At 42.4% G+C, this 22,115-nt stretch overlaps 1 protein-coding gene across 3 annotated transcripts in view; it reads left to right on the top strand.

Moving 5' to 3' along the window:
* atrnl1b (attractin-like 1b) overlaps nucleotides 1-22,115 on the top strand; it is a 930,295-nt gene that overhangs the window by 514,479 nt on the left and 393,701 nt on the right. For all 3 annotated transcript variants that reach the window (XM_085994422.1, XM_085994421.1, XM_085994423.1), the window contains exon 25: nucleotides 10,674-10,735. In XM_085994422.1, the coding sequence (XP_085850548.1) occupies nucleotides 10,674-10,735 (62 nt within the window). The remainder of the gene's footprint in view (nucleotides 1-10,673; nucleotides 10,736-22,115) is intronic.

Genomic DNA, 22,115 nt, shown 5'->3' with positions numbered 1-22,115 from the left:
AATAGTCAACTATTTTGTTTGTATGTGAAAACTGGTTACTTTCTGCTATGCAGGATTGATAATTTTTGTGGTGCGGGGCATATTGGGAAGGACTGATACAGGTATGAAAGCTACATCATCAGCTTTGTATCAGATGCCCAGTTTCTATACTCTCTTACTTTGTGCCTGTCTTGGCATATTTCTGACAATACTAAGGTGTGAGAAAATGATTTTGTTTAAACAATATATTGGTTCAAGAGACACAACAGCACAATTAAAAATTAAGTTATAATATGATTTTTTTTTTCCTGTTTAACTTTAGCATACTATGAAATAATTCCAGAAAATTCAGCAAAACTACATCAATATGTATTAAAGCCTCATTTATTTTTACAAAGCTGTTAGGTAGACAAATGTGGCAAATTTGTGCACAGCACAGTCTCTCAAACCATAAATTTGATAAATTGCCAATTAATCTGTGTGGGTGGGATGAATGCTGACCAGAACACTGAGGGAACTCTTTACTCTTCTTCGTATGCTAGTCAAGATCTTTGAAACATAGAAACAGAGAAGATAGGAGCAGGAGTAGGCCATTCGGCCCCTCGAGCCTGCTCCGCCATTCAATGCGATCATGGCTGATCATCCAAATTCAGTACCTGGTCCCTGCTTTCTCCCCATACCCCTTGATCCCTTTAGCCTTAAGAAATATATCCAACTCCTTCTTGAATATATTTAATGTATTGGCCTCTACTGCCTTCTGTGGTAGAGAATTCCACAGGTTCACCACTCTCTGGGTGAAGAAATTCCTCCTCGTTTCTGTCCTAAATGGCCTACCCCTTATCCTTAGACTGTGACCCCTGGTTCTGGACTCCCCGACCATCGGGAACATCCTTCCTGCGTCTAGTCTGTCCAGCCCTGTCAGAATTTTATAAGTTTCAATGAGATCACCTCTCATTCTTCTAAACTCCAGCGAGTACAAGCCCAATCGACCCAATCTCTCCTCATACGTCATTCCTGCCATCCCAGGTATCAGCCTGGTGAATCTTCGCTGAACTCCTTCCATGGTAAGAACGTCCTTCCTCAGATAAGGCGACCAAAACTGCACACAATACTCAAGATGTGGTCTCACCAAGGCCCTGTATAACTGCAGCAAGACATCCTTGTTCCTGTACTCAAACCCCCTCGCTACGACGGTCAACATGCCATTTGCCTTTTTAACCGCCTGCTGCACCTGCATGCTTACCTTCAGCGACTGGTGCACAAGGACACCCAGGTCTCGTTGCACTTCCCCTTCTCCCAATCTATTGCCATTCAGATAATAATCTGCCTTCCTGTTTTTGCCACCAAAGTGGATAACCTCGCATTTATCCACGTTATATTGCATCTGCCATGCTTTTGCCCAATCACCCAACCTGTCCAAATCATCCTGGAGTTTCTCGGCATCCTCCTCACAGCACACACGCCCACCCAGCTTTGTCTCGTCTGCAAATTTGGAGATATTGCATCTAGTTCCCTTGTCTCGATCAATAATATATATTGTGAATAGCTGGGGCCCAAGGACCGATCCCTGCGGTACCCCACTAGTCACATCCACCTGAACAGCTAAACATGTCCTTGGTTAAAAGTAGCATCGGAAAGATGACATTTGCAATGATACAGCACTGCTGAGTTGGTCTAGATTATGTATTCTGATCCAGAAGCCACAACTTTCCTATTCAGAGGTTAGGGTGTTACCACTCAGCCACACTGACACTTAGTTAGAAGGCTTTGGGGAAAAGGATACCAAAGATCCTGGAGCATTTTGTTTTGTTGGTCTAAATATCAGTGAGTTAAATATTGCACAGCTATTACATTTTTTGATTCTGTATGAATTTACATCTTACAATAAATTTAGATTTAGAGCTTAGCTTAAAATATGTTTTTTTTTCTACCTATCGGAGAGATCAGAATGTACAGAAGACCAAATGCACTTTGCAATTTAACACAGTGGTAAAAGGATAGATTGCTATTCCTATAGCACCGTCCATCACAATTCACTGCACGCAATTCACTTAACTTAATTGGAGGCATGGGGCTGCTAATGGAAGCTACAGTTTATGGTGAACATGAGTAGTGTTGGAGAGGGTCTGAATTGTAACAGCTTCAGTACTTTCCTTTGTTTAATCATACCAGGAAAAAAAAGCACATGTCTAACTTCCTCAATGTTATACTATGAAAAAGTGCCTTGGGGTGTTTTCCTACAAGAACAACAACAACTTGCATTTATCTAGCACCTTTAGTAATGGAGAAAAGAAGCCAGGGGCTGTCTTTATATTCCAGGATGACCCTGGAGTAGTGAGTAATTTTGGCAAAGGAAAGCAGGGCCTGATGGTGCTTGATGTGGTCCAGCCAGATCTGGGGATGAATGGCTTAACCAGTTGTGTGCCATAAACATTCAAATCTGCATTCCTTGGACTTAAGGGAGTGAATATGGGGAATGGCCAGGGTGGGAGAGAGTTAAGGGGACAAGGCCATCAAAGATGGAGGTGAGGGTGTGATTGAGCAGAACGGTAGCTGCAGAAGTATTGTGGCAAATGGCGGACCAATGGCTAGACTTTTGGGAATTTGAATGTGCCATTGTAAATGACTTGGAGAGAGATTGTTTCAGGGACAGAAGCAGAATGAAGTAGGGTTGCAAAGGGGAAGGGGGGTGCGAGTGATGAGGGATACAAGGAAGTCGTCAGAGATGATCATATCTGTGATTGAGACGATTGGAAAAGAGAGACCACAAGAGATGGCAAGGTTGAGGGGGGTGGCTGTGAGTATGGGTGGGAAAGATTATATGAGGGGAGAGGTTAAAGGAGGACAGGAGCACAGTGAACTAAAAGGAGAGAGAGGGCAAGGTGAGTTGAGATGGAGGTTGAAATCACAGGATGAGAAGGTTCAATGTGTGTGTGTGCTATTTTAACACGCACGTTAAATTTTAACAGGTTAATGCCTGTGCAAAAACAATACACACAGGAATGTAGTGTGGGCATATATCATTTGTATGTGAACTTTGCCAATCAAAATTTCTACTGACTGAAGAAACAAGGGTGCAGAATTGCATCATACCACCGTGATACATGTGTTGCTTTTCAATGGCTCTTAGGATTTTTCAAATTGTGCATTGGTGAATTAGAAGAGGATAAAAATTTGTCCAAAAATTTATTACAAATATTAGTAAGTTTTATAGAACCATAATACCACAAGCCATCATTATAACTGAGTGATTTCCAAGCAGTTGAAGTATTCTAGATATGAGAAATAGTTTTACAACTGACAATGACATTGTTACAAAAATTTCAGGAATGTGCAGTTGCTAATTAACACGTAGGGTTGGGGGAAGAGAAGATAATCTCCAGAAGCAAATCTATTGGAATTCACAGATGCTTTCAAGTTCACCACCTTCTCGTGAAGGATGATCTCTGAAGGAAACATATCTGGAGGGAACTGTCAGAACGTCTTGATCTCTTTCTGTTCTTCAAATCTTTGACGTTTTCTTTGGTTGCAGTTGCCGCAGAAAAATGAATGCATGGTCATTTGAGCTGTTGACAGAGAGGATTGCTTCATACAGCCATTTATTGGCATTGAAGGATAGCCTCATCCTACCCAACTGTTTTCTACTGGTCATATCGCCTTGAGAACACACACTTTTGTGCAACGCATGTGCCTTAGTGTTGCAGGCACTTTGCAGTGTGTTTGTACTAATGAAAATCTGCCCAGTGCTCAAAACAACTTATTTGCGATTAATACATTTTAAGATTTTCTTGGTAAATGTGTTTTTTTTCAGTTTGGCAAAGATGTATAAATATTGATTGCAATAGGTACTCTTTGTAATACTTCATTTGGGAACTGCACAAGAAAGTTATAGTGCAGAGCATGCTATGAAGAGGGTGTCTAATCCAGTTCCTATATGGGAGAGAAAGTTGTAAACCATATGCAGTATGACAAAGTTGTGTCATTTTAGTGAGGGATTATTGTATTAATTTTCTGCCATTTTATCAAATAATTTGACAGCCTGCGTGTAACAGAATAATTGGTCTTTGTGCAGCTATTATATAGGTACACAGTTTGCTTATGAAGTGATGCATAAATGTAAATTTATAATTACGTTCTAAAAATACTGATCAAAATTCTTTTCATGTTGGTCTTAAAAGATTTTTTTTATTTCAAGTAACTTCAATTTACTTGAAATAAAGTACTTTACTTCAGACGTCTAGCATCTGCAGTGTTTTGCTTTTGTATTAACTTCAATTTATTGCAGTATGCCATTATTAATCCACTGTACCATACATTGCTGTATCAGTATCACTGGGCTGCATGATGTTTGTGGATGTTGACTTTCATCCAGATATCTTTAATAACGGAAAGTGTTTGTTTAAATCCCCAGTGTTATGAACTATATATTGCAAATACGCTGGTGATTCACACATAGTTTTTGCATCTTTTGCTATGCTCACGCTATCCATCCAAATCTAGTTGCACCTGCATCTAGTTTGGCTCAAGCAAAATAAGCAGTTCCCACTGTAACCAAAACCTGTCGTAAATGCGATGAATAACTAAAACCTTTGTGGCATCCATTTTATCATGGTTGACATCACTGTTCCCTGTAAGCTGCGCTTTATTCTGCGCAGCCTGTTTCTTTTAGTGCGCAGTCCCTTTAAATTTCCACGCATGCGCGGGATTTACAATGGGGAAGCCGGTAAGCGGTCTGCGCGGGACCTTTCCCATTACCGTGCAGCTTAGAGGGAACACTGGTTGACATTGTAAGCATAACTAGATATCCAAAGCTCATGTTTACTTCATTTTAGCTCAGCTTTGTACACAAATGGCAGAGCACGGGCGGATAGCGAGCCATCAGCATGGATGTGTAAAGGGCAAGTTGGGGTTAACTAATTTAATTGAATTTTTTGAGAAAATATATGAAGTGAATCTGGTTGATGAATATATGACTTTTCAGAACGTGTTTGTCGGATACCACATAAGAGACTTGTTATTGAAGACTGAGGCAGGGCACATAGACACGTGGAGAGATTTCAAATTTCGAATTCAGTTTGCGGGTGAGAAAGTTGGGTCTCTGCCTTTTATTTAAGTGTCCTGAATTTAAATAAAGGCAATTACAAAGGTATGAAGGCAGAGATTAAAAGGTAAGACGGTAGATAAGCAGTGGCAGACATTTAAGGAGATATTTCATAACTCTCAGCAAAGATATATTCCAGTGAGAAGGAAAGACTCTTAAGAGAAGGATGAACCATCCGTAGCTAACTAAGGAAGTAAAGGATGGTATCAAATTGAAAACAAAGGCATACAATGTTGCGAAGATTAGTGGTAGGCCAGACGATTGGGAAATTTTTAGAAACCAGCAAAGAATGACTAAAAAAATAATAGAGAGAGAAGACAGATTATGAGAGTAAACTAGCAAGAAATATAAAAACAGACATTAAAAGCTTCCATAGGTATATAAAAGGAAGAGAAAGTAAACGTTGGTCCCTTAGAGGATGAGACTGGGGAATTAATAATGGGAAACAGGGAAATGGCAGAGACTTTGAACAAATATTTTGCATCGGTCTTCACGGTAGAAGACACGAAAAGCATCCCAATAATAGATAATTAAGGGGCTATAGGGAGGGGGAACTTAAAACTATCGCTAGAGAAAAAGTACTCTGTAAAATAATGGGACTAAAGGTGGACAAGTCCCCTGGACCTGATGGCCTGCATCCTAGGGTTTTAAAAGAAGTGTCTGCAGAGATAGTGGATGCGTTGGTTGCAATCTACCAAAATTCTCTGAATTCTGGAGAGGTACCAGCAGATTGGAAAACCACAAATGTAATGCCCCTATTTAAGAAAGGAGGGAGACAGAAAGCAGGAAACTATAGACCAGTTAGCCTAACATCTGTCATTGGGAAAATGCTGGCGTCCATTATTAAGGAAGTAGTAGCAGGACATTTAGAAAATCATAATATAATCAAGCAGAGTCAGCATGGTTTTATGAAAGGGAAATCGTGTTTGACAAATTTACTAGAGTTCTTTGAGGATGTAACAGGGGCAGGGTGGATAAAGGGGGAACCAGTAGATGTAGTGTATTTGGATTTCCAGAAGGCATTCGATAAGATTACTGCACAAGATAAGATAAGAGCTCACGGGGTTGGGGGTAATATGCTAGCATGGATAGAGGATTGGCTAACTAACAGAAAACAAAGATTTAGGATAAATGGGTCATTTTCTGGTTGGCAAACTGTAACTAGTGGGGTGCCACAGGGATCAGTGCTGGGTGTAATGTAACCAAATTTGCTGCTGATACAAAGATAGGTGGGAAAGCAAGTTGCGAAGAGGACACAGAATCTGCAAAGGGATATAGATAGGCTAAGTGAGTGGGCAAAAATTTGGCAGATGGAGTATATGTGGGAAAATGTGAGGTTATCCACTTTGGCAGGAAAAATAAAAAAGCAAATTATTATTTAAATGGAGAGAGATTCCAAAATGCTGCAGTTCAGAGGGATCTGTGGGTCCTTGTACATGAAACACAAAAAGTTAGCATGCAGGTACAGCAAATAATTAGGAAGGCAAATGGAATGTTGGCCTTTATTGCAAGGGGGATGGAGTATAAAAGTAGGGAAGTCCTGCTACAACTGTTCAGGGTATTGGTGAGAGCACACCTGGAGTACTGCGTAGAGTTTTGGTCTCCTTATTTAAGAAGGGATGTACTTGCATTGGAGGTACTTCAGAGAAGGTTCACTAGGTTGATTCCTGAGATGAAGGGGTTGTCTTATGAGGGAAGGTTGAGCAGGTTGGGCCTATACTCATTGGAGTTTAGAAGAAAGAGGTGATCTTGTTGAAACATATAAGATGCTGGGGGGGGCTTGACAAGGTAGATGCAGAGGAGGATGTTTCCCCTCGTGGGGGAATCTAGAACTAGGGGGCATAGTTTCAGAATAAGGGGTCGCCCATTTAAAATGGAGATGAGGAGGAATTTCTTCTGAGGGTCGTGAATCTGTGGAATTCTCTACCCCAGAGAGCTGCAGAGGCTGGGTCATTGAATATATTCAAGGTGGAGATAGACAGATTTTTGAACGATAAGGGAGTCAAGGGTTATGGGGAGAGAGCGGGAAAGTGGAGTTGAGTCCAAGACCAGATCAGCCATGATCTTATTGAATGGCGGAGCAGACTCGAGGGGCCAAATGATCTAATCCTGTTCCTATCACAGAATCACAGAAACCCCACAGTGCAGATAGAGGCCATTTTGGCCCATCGAGCCTGCACCGACACATATCCCACCCGATCCCTGTGACCCCACATATTTAATCCCCCTAACACTAAGGGTCAATTTATCATAGCCAATCAACCTAACCCGCACATCTTTGGACATCTGCACAACCTATTTCTTATGTTGTTATGAGAGATAGGAAATGGATGTTTCTTCAGCTTTGTGGGCTGTGGGGACTGGTGTGCGCCAAGGATCTGTACTGGAGCCTGTGTTTTGGTTTTCCCTTTAAACTCTCAATTTGCATATAGGCAGAAAAGGATTAATAAAGTTTGCTGATGATACTAAATCAGGAAATGGTAAATTATCAAAGAACATAAGTTAGTGGAATGGGCGGATCGGTGACAAATGCAGTTCCAATGCAGAGAAATATGAATTGATACATTTTGGGAAAGAAAAGTTAAAGGAGAACAGAGAATATCCAACCAATCAAAAACCCAGATGATGTGAGCAGATCAATTTTTGAAAGGCAGTCAAACCAGAAAGGGCAGCTTGGAACAAGCACACTGCTTTCTTTCTTTCATTCTTTGTGGCAAATGCAAGCAGGGAATATATTAATACAAATCAGTAAGTGAAGATTACTGTTATGTTCACGTGGGGTCTTCTCTTTCCCTTCTCCCAATAAAATTATATAATGATTTAAGTAAATCATAAAAACGTTCTTATTCCTCCCTCACCCCCGCCCCCTCAGCAAAGGTGCTTGTGTACTGTTCCATGGACACTGGAAACCCTCCAGTACTTCATGTAAGTGTCATTTCTCATATAAGCTGTCAGACTGCTTGTCCGACATCCAGTTCTGGATGAGCAGAAATTTTCTCCAATTAAATATTGGGTAGACTGAAGCAAGTGTTTTCGATCCCCGCCACGAACTCCGTTCCCTAGCCACTGACTCCATCCCTCTACCTGAGGCTGAACCACACTGTTCACAACCTTGGTGTCACATTTGACCCTGAAATGAGCTTCCAACCACATATCCGCAGCATAACTAAGATCGCCTATTTCCACCTCTGTAACATCGCCCGTCTCCGCCCCGCCTCAGCTCATCCGCTGCTGAAACCCTCATCCATGCCTTTGTTACCTCTAAACTTGACTATTCCAACACACTCCTGGCTGGCCTCCCACATTCTTCCCTACGTTATCTTGAGGTCATCCAAAACTCAGCTGCCCGTGTCCTAACTCGCACCAAGTCCCGTTCACCCATCACCCCTGTGCTCGCTGATCTACATTGGCTCCCTATTAAGCAAATCCTCGATTTCAAAATTCTCATCCTTGTTTTCAAATCCTTCCATTGTCTCGCCCCTCCCCATCTCTGTAATCTCCTTCAGCCCCACAAACCCCCCCAAGATATCTGCGCTCCTCTAATTCTGGCCTCTTGAACATCCCTAATTATAATTGCTCAACCATTGGTGGCCGTGTCTTCTGTTGCTGAGGCCCTAAGCTCTGGAATTCCCTGCCTAAACCTCTCCACCTCGCTACCTCTCTTTCCTCCTTTTAAGATGCTCCTTAAAACCTACCTCTTTGACCAAGCTTTTGGTCACCTGCCCTAATTTCTCCTTATGTGGCTTGGTGTCAAATTTTTTGTCTTTTAATACTCCTGTGAAGTGCCTTGGGACGTTTTACTATGTTAAAGGTGCTATATAAATACAAGTTGTTGTTGAAAGAGTAAGTGTTTGTATGCTGCTCATTAGTGGGCATCACAGATGAGTCTGATCCTGTCCATGTCTATGCAAGCCAAAGTCGTTGGATAACAATCTGGAATGGAAATTCTAGCTGAATTTTCCACTCCCTAACTCGGGGGACTGAGGCAAATTTTCTTCTTCTTAGGCAGTCCCTCGGAACCGAGGATGACTTGCTTCCACATTAAAAATATGAGTTCTCAGGTGACTGATGAGTCCAATGTGGGACCTACAGTCTCTGTCACAGGTGGGGCAGACGGTGGTTGAAGGGGGCAGGTAGGTGGGGTGCTTGGGTTGACGTGCGCTCCTTCCGCTGTTTGCGCTTGGCTTCTGCTTGCTCCCGGCGAAGAGACTCGCGGTGTTCGGCGCCTTCCCGGATGCTTCTCCTCCACTTTGTGCGGTCTTGGGCCAGGGATTCCCAGGTGTCGATGGGGATGTTACACTTTTTCAAGGAGGCTTTGAGGGTGTCCTTGAAGCGTTTCCTCAGCCCGCCTGGGGCTCTCTTGCCGTGCCGGAGCTCCGAGTAGAGCGCTTGTTTTGGGAGTCTCGTATCGGGCATGCGGACAATGTGACCCGTCCATCGGAGCTGATCGAGCGTGGTCAAAGCTTCGATGCTGGGGATGTTGGCCTGAGCAAGAACACTGACGTTGGTGCGCCTATCCTGCCAATAGATTTGCAGGAGCTTGTGGAGGCAGCTTTGGTGGTACCTCTCCAGTGCTTTGAGGCAAATTTTAGTGTTCCTGTGGCTGCCCCAGATCCTAGAATCATCTCTGTGTATGACTTAGTACTACAGTAGGTGGTGCATTTAACCACTGAGCCATGCTCATTATAAATTATTTTGACCTGAATAATCAACTTTTCTGATATATCAGTAGATTTTGTTTTCTCACATGAGCATCATTTGTGGGGGTGGATTGGCTAGTTTTCAGTATAGCAGCCGAATTGTTCTTAGGCTAGAAGTGAGAGGGGCCTGCTGCTTTTAAACAATGGAGTTCTGTTGTTGTCACTTTACTTTCCAGATGGTCATAATAGCATGGCATCACACCAAATTTATTTGGCATTTCAGTGCAAAACATTGCAGATGAATTGCTTTGTAAGAGAATCAGAATGAAATAACAGAGCTACTTACTATAGCTATGCTGCAGCATTTCGGTGGAGGCTGCATTTAGGGGAAGCTGTTAATAGCTGTATCTGACTCCTGCAGGGTGGCTTCACAGCCAAGGGAAGATTATAATGTGTTGAAATTCCAAAGATCAGGGTTCCAATCCTTTGGTTTTTATTATGTTTGCAACAGCAAGTCTAAAAATTCATAATTGTAATACTTTTTGACGTTTCTCAGATTGGCAGTGATGTATATCAAGTTTAGTGCCATTTGTGATTTTACCAATATCCATGGCAACCACATCCTCTTAAGCTACTGGATAATTATGGCAGGTCATCTATTTCGGGATGTCCCTTCTCACAACAGTGAAACATTGTGAATTTGGTCGTTGTGGTCCTGGATTTAAAGAAATGTGTTCGTCAAAATTAGAATATGTCCTGCTACAGTTTTGTTGAATATTACTGATACGATGTGGAAAAGGAATTTGATAGCTCAACTCATGATCTGATTAAAAAAGGAACCTGATGCAAAATAACTTTGGAAATGTTATTAAAAATAGATTCGATTTTAGGTATGCCTCATTCTTTGTCTTTAAGATGTAATAATTTTTATATTTATAATGTCTCTTCCACAGATCTCCTTTTCACAACACAGTAGCTTTATGGATCTGGTCCAATTCTTTGTCACATTTTTCAGGTAAGTTGATTTGCATTTAAATGTGAGCATATTTTTAAATCTTTGAGATATATAAAAATAATAACTCTATGTGGAATACTCACTGACATGAATCAGTCATTCATGAAAGAAAGACTTATGAAATAATACTGAGCGGCCTACGGGTGGCGCTGTCCAGGGAGAGTATAAATACTCGGGCACGGGCCCAGCTTGCGCAGGACATTCTTAACAGGAACTAGTGAAGGACACAACTAGACCTCCATGTTGTAAAACAGTTGATTAAAGCTTTGTTTAACGCTTAGACCAAGTGCCTAGTAGTTTTCTTACGTCAGTCACTACTTCCAAAAAAGAAAGTATAAAATTTGCAATAAAAGTCAACAACACAAGAGCCAAGAGATGAGGAAAAAGCCATTCAGACAATACAGCTCATTCCATAATCCACATCCTTTTTTAGGATCCAGTCTAATTTTTTTTTAAGAACAACTTTGCTGACCCAACCGAGATACTTCCACTTTTTGTTGAGTATTTCAGCATTTCTGTGCTGTAAATTTCAATGATTCTCTGATTCTATTTCATATTGACTGCACTGCTGGCATGTTTTCCCATATCTGTGTGTGTTTAAGCATGACCTACTCCCTATGCCAAACTCACTCATGGCTTTCTCAGTTTATAATCATGCCCTTCAGTTCTACCCTTTCAGAAAACCATTTGCTCCATCCCTCTTGCCTATTCCCTTTCTTATTTAAAAGGAAAAAACTAGTCATATCTCTCTCACCGTTTTTTTTCCTTCAGCGAGACTAAAACTAACTTCCTCTGCCTCTCTTCATAAACTCAATGGTTTATAACTTGGAATTATCTCCTGACTTTCCACTATCTCTGTCTTTTTTTCCCCCAAATTCGCTAACTGCACTTGGATGTAGTGTTCCATGGGTGGTTTCAGAAATGTTTTGTGGTCAGTACTAGTTTCTTGGATTTATAGTGATGATTCTGCAATCTGGAGCTCCCAGGGATGGTATCTCAGGTAATTTGCAGGTAAGCAACCTCTGATTCTCTGTCTGTTCATTTTCATGATGAAGAACGTGCCTGTAATTTCCCAAAATGTGCCTTCTCTACTGGGAACACTAGATCGGGGAATAGCCCTTATATTCAAAGGATCTAACTATATACTGCAACATTTTGTTTAAATAAAAGGGGAAGTGGAGTCTCTTATTTTTCACCTCTAATTTTATCATCTTTTATCCTATCATCTCCCGAAGGCACTGATTGTAATGCCAGTATCCTCCAATATTTCACTTTAGTTGGAATTCTAGTCTAGATAATGAGTGCCAGCAGGCTCTTCAACCACAGTAAAATAACCAAGCCCAACACTTTTCCCTTCCAGTGTCCAACATGTACTTACCTTTTAGTAACAGTCAGATGCAGGAACCTCAGCTGATTTTCCTCCTTTCTATCATGAGGACACTCGGGCAATAGTAGAACTCTTGCTACCTCCCCAACAAAGATAAGCTACCACAGCACAGGTCTAGATTCAGTACAAGACCTTCCTGGTCTATATGGTTCAGTATCACACCAGACAGTAACACTGCAACGTTTTTCTCTCTTTTGTAACTACTATTACACTTTGTGATAATACTATCAGTGTTTAGCAACTATTACCCCATTGTCTTTCTCTGGACTCCTGTCATTTAATTACTGACCCTTTACCTTGTTATTTTTAGTACTATTTTCTATCATCCATACATTTTTCAACATTAGATTTCATTTACAGTGTATCTCTGATTTTTAAGTCTCTATATTTACTTTGAACGTCTTGCTTTTCCATGCAAAATTCCACATTCTTAGTACTTTTTCGAAGGAGTATTAATAATATCAGAAGCAGAGGTCTGCAGCTGGAACATGTCTAGCAAGAACTATTGCCATTTGTTGTTTTCCACTATTTAGCCCCTTTGCTATCCAGCTTGCTGCCTCTTCCTGTTTTGCTTCAATCCTAAGGCCCTTTTGCAACATCAGCTCAAGTGGCTTTTGAAGTTGTAGAAATGTAGCATCTGGCACATTATCCTTATCCCCCTATTCTGTAATACTGTCAAATAATTTCAATTTGAACTGCCTTTTTAAAAATTCAATGTGGGTGAAATGATTTTTGTTCTTAGATGCTCTTGAATTGGTTCCTTTTATAACAGACGTGTTATCCCTACTGTTGATGACACGTGAACAGGCCGACAATTGCCAAACTCATGTTTTCTGACTTTCAAAATTTGAAACACAAGCTGTGATTTGTCACTTTCTTGTACCTGTTGCTGTATGAAAAGTTTCAACCAGAACTCGCCTCATTTCTATCCTCATTTCCTTGTGTGTTCCTTGAAGCATTCCGTCTGGTTCCGTTGTCTTGCAGTAAGCGCTCAGGCTCCAACGATTTGGGAAATTTATTCGGTGAGTAGCTGAGTTGGCCTAGAAATTGGATCGCGCCCATATTTGGTTGCGGCTCGTGCCTTATGAAGTCGGCGGCGGGATCATGGTATACTGGTCCGCTCGCCTCGGTAGGATCGTACTGGTGAGCGGCGGACGCCACTCGCGACCCCAGATCAGGTCGCGCTGGCGGGGCAACAAGATCAGCCTCAGAAGAGTCGGCGAGGAGGCAATTGGGGAGAAGGGGGGGTCGGCTAGCAGCAGCCCATGGTTTTAGCGTGAAGCCGGGATGAGCACTCCTGCTCCTCCTGGTTGCACAATAAGATGCGTAAAAAAAAAAAACCTTGAAACTTACTTTTTTTGGTGGCAGCCTCCAGCGGCCTCCTTCAGGACCACTGGTTTGGCTGCTGAGCACCTGAAGATATTTACCGCAGCATGTACAGTGCATGTTGCAATCATTCGCAGACCAATTTGTCAAAAGGGCCTGAAACAGACGTTTGATCCCCTGATTTGCATATGCAATGGGCCGAATGCCATATTGGGCCCTTATCAGGCACGGTTCTGTAATGGTTATGTTACTGAACTAATAATACAGAGGCCTAGACAAATAATCCGGAAACGCACGTTCAAATTCCACCAATGTAGTTTGAGAGTTTGAATTCAGCCTTTTTAAAAAAAAAAAAAAACAGAATTAAATAAATCTGGAATAAAAAGCTAATATCGGTGATGTTGACCATGAAGCTATTGGATTGTTGTGAAATCCAACTAGTTCACTATAATCTTTAGAGAAGGAAACCTGCCATCCTTATCCGATCTGGCCTATATGTGGCTCCAGACCCACAGCAATGTGGTTGACTCTTAACTGCCCTCTGACATAGCCTAGCAAGCCACTCCGTTGTAACAAACCGCTACAAAGAAGTATAATAAGAATAAAACCTGATGGACCATCCAGCTTCGATCCAGGCATTGGATTCAGACATGACAAAGGCACACCCAGCCCAGTCGACCCTGTAAAGTCCTCCTCACTAACATCTGTGCCAAACTTGGGAGTGCTATCCCACAGACTAGTCAAGTAACAGCCTGACATAGTCATACTCACAGAATCCTACCTATCAGCCAACGTCCCAGACTCCTCCAACGTCATCCCAGAGTATGTCCTGTCCCACCAGCAGGCAGACCCACCAGTGGTGGCGGCACAGTGGTATACAGTTGGGAGGGAGTGGCCCTGGGAGTCCTGGCAATTGACTCCGGACCCCATGACATCTCATGGCATCAGGTCAAACATGGGCAAGGAAATCTCCAGCTGATTACTACCTGTCACCCTCCCTCAGCTGATGAATCAGTACTCCTCCATGTTGAACACCACTTGGAAGAAGCACTGAGATTAGCAAAAGCACAGAAGGTACTCTGGGTTGGTGATTTAAATGCCCATCACTAAGAGTGGCTAGGGAGTACCACTACTGACCGAGCTGGCTGAGTTCTGTAGGACATAGCTGCCAGTCTGGGCATTGCGGCACGTGGTGAGAGAACCAACACGAGGGGAAAACCTGCTTGACCTCGTCCTAACCAATCTACCTGTCGCAGATGCATCTGTCCACGACAGTATTGGTAGGAGTGACCACCGCACAGTCATTTTGGAGATGAAGTCCTGTCTTCACATTGAGGACACCCTCCATCATGTTGTGTGGCACTACCACCATGCTAAATGGGATAGATTAAGAACAGATTTAGCAGCTGAAAACTGGGCATCCATGAAGTACTATGGACCATCAGCAGCAACAGCATTGTATTCCACCACAACCTGTAACCTCACTCTATTTTCACCATCAAGTCAGGCGACCAACCCTGTTTCAATGAGGAGTGTAGAAGTGCATGCCAGGAGCAGCACCAGGTGTACCTGAAAATGAGGTGCCAACCTGGTGAAGCTACAACACAGGACTATGTGCATGCTAAACAGTGGAAGCAGTATGATATAGACAGCTAAGCGATCCCACAACCAGCGGATCAGATCAAAGCTCCGCAGACCTGCCACATCCAATCGTGAATGATGGTGGACAATTAAACAGCTAACCGGAGGAGGAGGCTCCATGAACAGACTCATGCTCGACGATGGTGGATCCCAGTACGTGAGTACAAAAGACTAGGCTGAAGAGTTTGCAACCATCTTCAGCCAAAAGTGCAGAGTGGATGATCAATCTCAACCATCACAGAAGCCAGTCTTCAGCCAACTCGATTCATTCCATGTGATATCAAGAAATGGTTGAGTGTACTGGATACAGCAAAGGCTGTGGGCCTCGACAACATCCCGGCTGTAGTGCTGAAGACCTTTGCTCCAGAATTAGCTGCGCGTCTAGCCAAGCTGTTCCAGTACAGCTATAACACTGGCATCTACCCAACAAAGTGGAAAATTGTCTAGGTATGTCCTGTCCACAAAAAGCAGGACAAATCCAACCTGGTCAATTACCATCCCATCAGCCTAATCTCAATCATCATCAAAGTGATGGAAGGTGTCATTGACAGTGCTATCAAGCAGCAGTTACTCGACAATAACTTGTTCACGATGCTCAGTTTTTTTCCACCAGGACCACTAGGCCTTGGTCCAAACATGGACAAAAGAGCTGAATTCCTGAGTTGAGGTGAGAGTGACTACCCTTGACATCAAGGCAGCATTTGACCTAGTGTGGCACCAAGGAGCCCTAGTGAAACTGAAGTCAGTGGAGATTGGGGGGAAACTTGTCACTGGCTGTAGTCATACCTAGCACAAAGGAAGATGGTTGTGGTTGTTGGAGGCCAGCCATCTCTGCCCTAGGACATTGCTGCAGGTGTTCCCTCAGGGCAGTGTCCTAGGCTCAACCATCTTCAGCTGCTTCATCAACACCACCTCTCCATCATGAGGTCATAAGTGGAGATGCTCATTGATTGCACGGTATGCTGTTCCATTTGCAATTTTTCAAATAATGAAGCAGTCCTTTCCCGCATGCAGCAAGACCTGGACAACATCCAGGCTTGGGCTGATAAGTGGCAAGTAATATTTGCGCCACACGTGTCAGGCAATGACCATCTCTAACAAGCAAGAGTCTTACCACCTCCCCTTGACATTCAATGGCATTACCATCATTGAATCGCCCACTATCAATATCTTGGGGGTCATGATTGACCCGAAACTTAACTGGACCAGCCATATAAATACTATGGCTACAAGAGCACATAAGAGACTGGGTATTCTGCGGTCTGTGATGGAACACTGTCTACTTGTCTAGAGGAGTGCAGCTCCAACAATACTCAAGAGACTGCACACCATCCAGGACAAAGCAGTCCGCTTGATCGGCACCCCATCCACCTCTTTAAACATTCACTCCCTCCACTATCAGCACAACATGGCTGCAGTGTGTACCATCTACAATATGTACTGCAGAAACTCACCAGGGCTTCTTCGACAGCACCTTCCAAACCAACGACCTCTATCACCTAGAAGGACAACGGCAGCAGGCACATGGGTACATCACCACCTCAAGTTCCATACCATCCTGACTTGGACATGTGTCGCCGAGTCAAAAATCCTGGAACTCCCTACCTTATAACACTGTGGGAGTACCTTCACCACATGGATTGCAGCGGTTCACAAAAGCAGCTCACCACCATCCCATGAATGAATAAATATATATTTTTTTAAATTTCAGACTTGCCCCCTGGATGTCTCCTGAGCAACCATAACCAATATTACAGGCGGCGCACTAGCAATGCAGAATGAGCGCGCACATGCCGCCTGCTAATTTGGACCCTTAGCCACCTGTTTTATCTCTAACATGAATGCAGCGCAATTGAGTTTCTAGGAAATAGAGTCTAGTAAGCTCTCTCCTTCAATGCACAATGTATTGAATCGGTTAATCTCAGCTGGGGCTCAAGTGATGAATCCCCACACTTGCCAAGTATCAGAGATCAACTAAAGTCCATAGATCCAAACTCCAGCTGGAAGGCACTGCCTTCAAGATCGAAAGGGAGGGGAAAAAGTTGGCAGAAAATTTGACAAAGTCTAAATAAATGGGTATTAAAACAGTCCAACTTTAATGACCAATTCATTACTCATCTCTTTTATGGCCTTGGATGTACCTCCAATCCTTCCAACTACTGATTTTGAAAAACACTGCTTTCTCTAGTGGAGGTGATTTATTTAAGGTTTTTCCCCCATACTATTAAATCCATTTTTCTATCCTTAACAGGCTCCACATGTTTTAACTCAGACTGTTGTCCTGTCTTGTGAAATGAGTCTCCCTGCACTAGCTGCTTTTAAGTTTTGGGTAACACCATGTGACTGAAATGAACATAAATATTACAGTTGCTCAACTGTCATGAATAGCTTTATTATTGTGTTAGTAACTCTGACCTGCAAAAGTAAATGTAAAACACAATTAGAGTCAAAATTGAAAGGACGTTTTACTTGTGGTTGCTTTGATTTCTTCTTTTGACTTTTACTTTTTTCCTATTTAACCTAATCTTGCATAGTATTTACAGCACAGAAACATTGTTTATGTTCCTCACGAGCCTTCTCCCACTCCATTTACTACTTCTCTTCCTAGCGATGTATCCTTCTTTTCTCCCTCATGTACTTATCTAGCTTCTCCTTAAATACATCTATACTATCCATGTGGTAGCGAGTTCTACGTTCTCATCACTCTGAGTGAAGTTTCGCCTGAATTCCTTGTTGGATTTTTTAGTGACTATCTTATATTTATGGCCCCTAGTTTTGGACTCCCCACAAGTGGAAACATCTTCTCTACGTCAACCCTATTGAACCCCTTCATAATTTTAAAGGCCTCTATCAGGTCACCTCTCAGCCTTCTCTTTTCCAGAGAAAAGAGCCCCAGCCTGTTCAGTCTTTCAAATCTATCTATTCTCACCCCTTTTCTCGAACCAAACAACCTTAAAACATTTTCCTTATCTATTTTCTTCCACCTGACTTGCATCATCCATTTGGAGAACTAAGCTTTGATATTAACTGTATACTTCTGTGGATGACATTTAATTTGTACCCTTCCTATTATTGTTTGGTGTTGTTTACTCTTCCCTTTCCACTACCACAGCATGTTTTTCAAATTTCCACTCCTTTTCTTGCCCTTGTGGTTTTAAAATCCAGTTTCCTGTAATATGGTGTATGACCATGGTAAAACGTGGGGGAAACATCAACTGTACAAAACTCTATTATAACACCTCTTCCTTTGTAAATAAAATAACGAGCTGACAATATTTAGCTGCATAAAGTATTTCATTTACTTATCTGTTCTAGTCCTTTCTCTACCCTTTTCTAGATATTTGCACATTTTAAAGTGTTTTCAGGTTTGATCACTGCACTTCACTGTTAGCTTTTCATTTTTGTTTCCTTTGTTTTGTATTTCCCTGGTTACTTGGATTACTTTGGGTTCTGTTTTTAGAATTGCAAAAATAAATCTGCTGAGAAAGAGTGCTTGATGGTATGTTTGTGTATCTAACATAACTCGGGGGTGGGGTGGGGGGGGGGGGATTTTAACCCACCCCACCTGTCTGGATCGGGGTGACGTACAGTTAAAATAGCCACGCAAAGATTGCTGCCCCATTCCCACGCAGAACGTATTGCACTTATTTGTTGCAGTTATTATTTATTCAGCAGGCCAACAGTTGCAAAGTTAGCGGTGAGAGCGAGCCGGTTGTAAAGGTGATAAACAATTGCTATCACTGATTGTTGACAAAGACAGAAACGTGTGCAGTGGTATGATATGGATTTATTTAACTAAAGCTGTAGGGAGATTGCTGAAGCAGGAGGAAACAATCTCTGACAGGATTCTGACTGAAAATTGTTGTATCAATGCATTGCTCGCATATGAGCAAGGAATCCAACGGATGCAGTTCGCTGTTTCGGTACACCTGTGGTTTGTGTGCACAGAATGTGAAAAAGATTGAGCATGTCGCACCTTGCTCAAAATAAAAGTACCCGAGCAGTCCAAACACCAGTTCTATTGCAAGCCCTTTTATTATGTGCGCTCCGCCTCAGTGCTGGTACAAGTAGTTTGGCAGGACAAGATAGCCTTGGTCATGCCGGTAAAATAAACCTATTAAAACACAACAGTTTTGGATTGTTGCTGGAAACAACCCATTAATGGTAGTTGGGATGCAGAGTTACCAAATGTTCACAGAATTAAAAGATTTTTGGCATCCAAAAGGAGCTGGCAAGTCTGCTAAAATGGTGTAAAATAGCAAGTCTTCGCACCAGGCAATAATGCCATCTTTGGTTATATAAAATGACAATCTGCTTTCCAAAGTGCTGTGCCAGTCTCTGCGTGAAGCCAGCCAGCAGAGGTCTCTGTGAAATGAGTGGCATCAAAGAAATGAGCAACCTGTTTACAGCGGTAAAGAAAAATTGCTGCAGCTTGTTCTGAATTGCAATAATTTTTAGGCCACAGAGAATTGTGCATATGTCCAAAAGCTTTGCACGTTATTACAAATAATAAAAACAAAATTACCAGCAGAGCGGGCTGATGAAAGCAGATTATTTCAATTAATTAAAAATGGCATTTGGAAAGCCTGCTTCTGAAATGTCATTATAGAATATAACACAGATTTAAACGGATGAAACACTAGAGTATTAGTTTATGGGCAAAGATTTTCAGAGGTTATTACAAGAATAATGGTCTGCTTTAGTCAGAACTTATTCTTTTGATATCTTAGTTAAATCTTACTTGTGCACATAAACCGGAGATAAAATGAATCTCACAAATAGCTTGCTACAGAGTTGATCACACACTGATAATGGCCATGATAAATGTTAAATAGAAGCTGCTGTAGCATCCTGCCATACAATGCCACATTGTGTCAGGCTCAGATTATAAACTCTCCCCTTGAAACATTTCTGCAGGAGGAATCGATTGCAGAACTACTTCTGCTTGAAACCGTTACCCAATGTACTGGGGCTTCCAATGCACCAGTGGCGATGGAGAAGCAACTGTGCACAAAGGAGTTTAGAGGTGACCAGTTCCTTAAAAAGTCCCAATTGTGACACTTGCGTTCTGTGACTGGAGATGTCTCCCTTTTTTGAAAAAGGTCTGTCTGTACAGGGCCAACAATTCATAAACTGCATTGTTAATCTTTACAGGTGGGCTGAGTGTGGCAAGAAAAACATGGAACACAATGTTCTGAGAGTTCTTGGCTTCTCTGGTGATACTGCCACCGCTTTATCTATAAAACAATGCCGCAGCTGAAGTAGCACTGCAACGTAAAGGGGGAAGAAGTCCTACATTGATATGTGTGTGACACAGGACTGCCGTAATAAGCTACCTATTTCCATCAGCTTTTTGTTTTTGCATGGAGTGTATTTTTTTTATGTAGAATCTTTCAAGCTTCTTGAAAGTTGTGGATGGTCCTGATGTATTTCATAGAAGGGTTCTATGTACACTTTAAGAAACATCTATCTATAACATATATATAGGGACCTACTTTATGAACCGGATGCCCTCCAGAGGTTCTGGAGAAATGCTGTGTTGATACGAAGCATAATAAACCAGTGATATGCCAAGTTCAGAATCTGGTCTGCACTGAATTAGCCGATACTAGCTTGGAAGGGGTACAGTTAGCTCTGCAGCGTTCCTGGGCTTGCGAGGGGAAGAGTCAGTTTGGATTCCTGCTTCCAATTGCTACATAGTAATCCCTAGTGGAAAGCTGAAATATATGGACATTGGCTGGGGCTGTGTTAGTTCAGTTTTTCTCACAGTTCAATAATGCGCACTGTCTAGGTTTGCACATGCAGAATAGCTGATTTGGACAAGGTACCAGAGGCGTGCCACGGGCCAGCATGAGTCAGTGTCTTCAGGAAAGGAGGGGAAGAACATAAAAGAACATAAGAAATAGGAGCAGGAGTAGGCCAATCGGCCCCTCGAGCCTGCTCCACCATTCAATAAGATCGTGGCTGATCTGATCCTAACCTCAAATCTTATATCACTCTGCATCCACCCGAACCCATGTGATCTCCAGGGAGAGGCGAAAAACCAGATAAAGACCCCATGGCCAATTTGGGAGAAAAAAATCTGGGAAATTCCTCTCCGACCCATCTAGGCGATCGAAATTCTTCCAGGAGATCACTCTGTCCCTATATTTTCTACAGTACTTACCTTCTGTAAAGGCGATCTCCACCCCAGCCAGGAACAGGAATAAAACCATCTCCTGAAATCTAACACAGAATTAGAACACAGTAGGAGCAGAACAAGGCTACACGGCCCCTGGGCCCACTCCACTACCCACAGGGCCATGACCATTCCGAACCTAGACTCATGTCCAATTTCCTGCCCGCTCCCCGTAACCCTTAATTCCCTTTACTTCTAGGAAACTATCTATTTCTCTTTTAAATTTATTTAATGATGTAGCTTCCACAGCTTTCTGGGGCAGCAAATTCCACAAACCTACCACCCTCTGAGTGAAGAAGTTTCTCCTCACCTCAGTTTTGAATGAGCAGCCTCTTATTTTAAGATTATGCCCCCTAGTTCTAGTTTCACCCATCATTGGGAACATCCTCACCGCATCCACCCGATTAAGCCCCTTCACAATCTTATATGTTTCAATAAGATTGCCTCTCATTCTTCTGAACTCCAATGAGTAGAGTCCCAACCTACTCAACCTCTCCTCATAGGACCACCCCCTCATCCCCGGGATTAACCGAGTGAACCTTCTTTGTACTGACTCGAGAGCAAGTATGTCTTTTCTTAAGTATGGACACCAAAACTGTACGCAGTATTCCAGGTGCGGTCTCACCAATACCTTGTACAACTGCAGCAATACCTCCCTGTTTTTATATTCCATCCCCCTAGCAATAAAAGCCAACATTCCATTGGCCTTCTTAATCACTTGCTGCACCTGCATACTAACTTTTTGAGTTTCGTGCACCAGGACCCCCAGATCCCTTTGTACTACAGTACTTTCCAGTTTCTTGCCATTAAGATAATAACTTGCTCTATGATTTTTCCTGCCAAAGTGC

Source organism: Somniosus microcephalus, chromosome 8 (genome assembly GCF_052327205.1).
Source record: "Somniosus microcephalus isolate GS21.2 chromosome 8, FLI_Smic_1.0, whole genome shotgun sequence".
Classification (NCBI taxonomy): Eukaryota; Metazoa; Chordata; class Chondrichthyes; order Squaliformes; family Somniosidae; genus Somniosus; species Somniosus microcephalus.
Note: the sequence above shows the minus strand (reverse complement) of the source record. Positions and strands in the feature narration are given on the sequence as shown.